This window comes from Otolemur garnettii, unplaced genomic scaffold (assembly GCF_000181295.1).
Source record: "Otolemur garnettii isolate 467f Iridium unplaced genomic scaffold, OtoGar3 scaffold00032, whole genome shotgun sequence".
NCBI lineage: Eukaryota > Metazoa > Chordata > Mammalia > Primates > Galagidae > Otolemur > Otolemur garnettii.
This window is the reverse complement of record NW_003852427.1, coordinates 1371453-1372712: the sequence shown is the minus strand read 5'-3', so window position 1 is coordinate 1372712 and position 1260 is coordinate 1371453. Positions and strand designations below refer to the sequence as shown.

At 41.2% G+C, this 1260-nt stretch overlaps 1 protein-coding gene across 1 annotated transcript in view; it reads right to left on the bottom strand.

The window, feature by feature from the left end:
- Positions 1-1260, bottom strand: part of ALAS1 (5'-aminolevulinate synthase 1) — a 22674-nt gene that overhangs the window by 12223 nt on the left and 9191 nt on the right. The window contains 2 exon segments of the mRNA XM_012804902.2: positions 354-577; positions 965-1114. Coding sequence (XP_012660356.1) covers positions 354-577; positions 965-1114 — 374 coding nt within the window.

Sequence of the window (1260 nt, the reverse complement as noted above, 5' to 3'; positions counted from 1 at the left end):
GGGTCCGGGCTGGGGATTCGAACCCGCCACCTTAGGTGTACGTGGCTGGCGCCTTAGCCAGTTGAGCTATAGGCACCAAGCCCAGAATGATATTTTTCTATGGCCCACCGTTAGCTGTTGAATATTCCCTCTATAAAAGATCCAACTCCCATAGATCATAAAAATCTTGCCAAAGGGCAGCACCTGTGGCTCAAAGGAGTAGGGCGTTGGCCCCATATGCCAGAGGTGGTGGGTTCAAACCAAGCCCAGGCCAAAAACTGCAAAAAAAAAAAAAATACATACATACATACATACATACATATATATATATGGCCAAATAATACCAATGATATTAGAAAGCTAAGGGCTACTTACATAACTGCCCCACACACTCGAGGGTGGCGACTCATTCCTAGGTAGTCGTTACTGCACCAGACTGACACCTGCTTTTTAGTGATAAGAGAATCCGAATAGTCATCTGCCATGGGGAAGATATGTGCCCTCCGGTTCACGGTTTTGAAAACTCGATAGGTGTGGTCGTTTTTTTTCTCATCAATTTTCTTTTCAAAGAAATGATCATACTGAAAAGTGGAAACAGCTAAAAAATGAACAGAACAAAAGACAGTACAGTCTAATGGTTAAGAAGCACATCTGGGTTTTGGTTAAAGACAGATCTGAGTTCATGTCCCTGCTTGGCCACCGAGTAGCAGGAAGATTCTGGGCAAGTTATTTAAAGTCCTTATCTAGTAAGGAGTGAAAGAGACTATTTACGTCAAAGATTTGGCAGTGTCCAGTGTGCAGATAATTGGTATTAAAAGACAGAAAGCAGGCTACCAACAGTATCACTAAAACTAAGAACAACTACTCGCTCAAACGAGGGTCATGGCTTTCAATCCCTAACTCACTGTGCAATTTTATGTTCAGTCTGATGTATGATCAAGTTACAAATTCTCCCCTGCATCAGGAAAATAACAATGAGACTTACATTTTGGCAAGTTATCTTGAAGAAGATGAGACACTCTTTCTGGTCTTTGCTTTCGCATGATATCCTGGAAGTTCTTCAGCAATCCATTTGAATTCCCACCATCAGTCTTCACATTAATCATACTGGGGTTCACTGGGGTATGGGCAACCTCTGTAACAAAAACAAGAGGCAAATAGGAATGACATTCTATTCCAAGCTCACAATACCTTCCAGATACACTGTCAAAAATGGTTTAACTCCTGAGTTTGCTAAAAATCCAATTATAACCAAAAGTAGTTGTAACTAAATATATGACC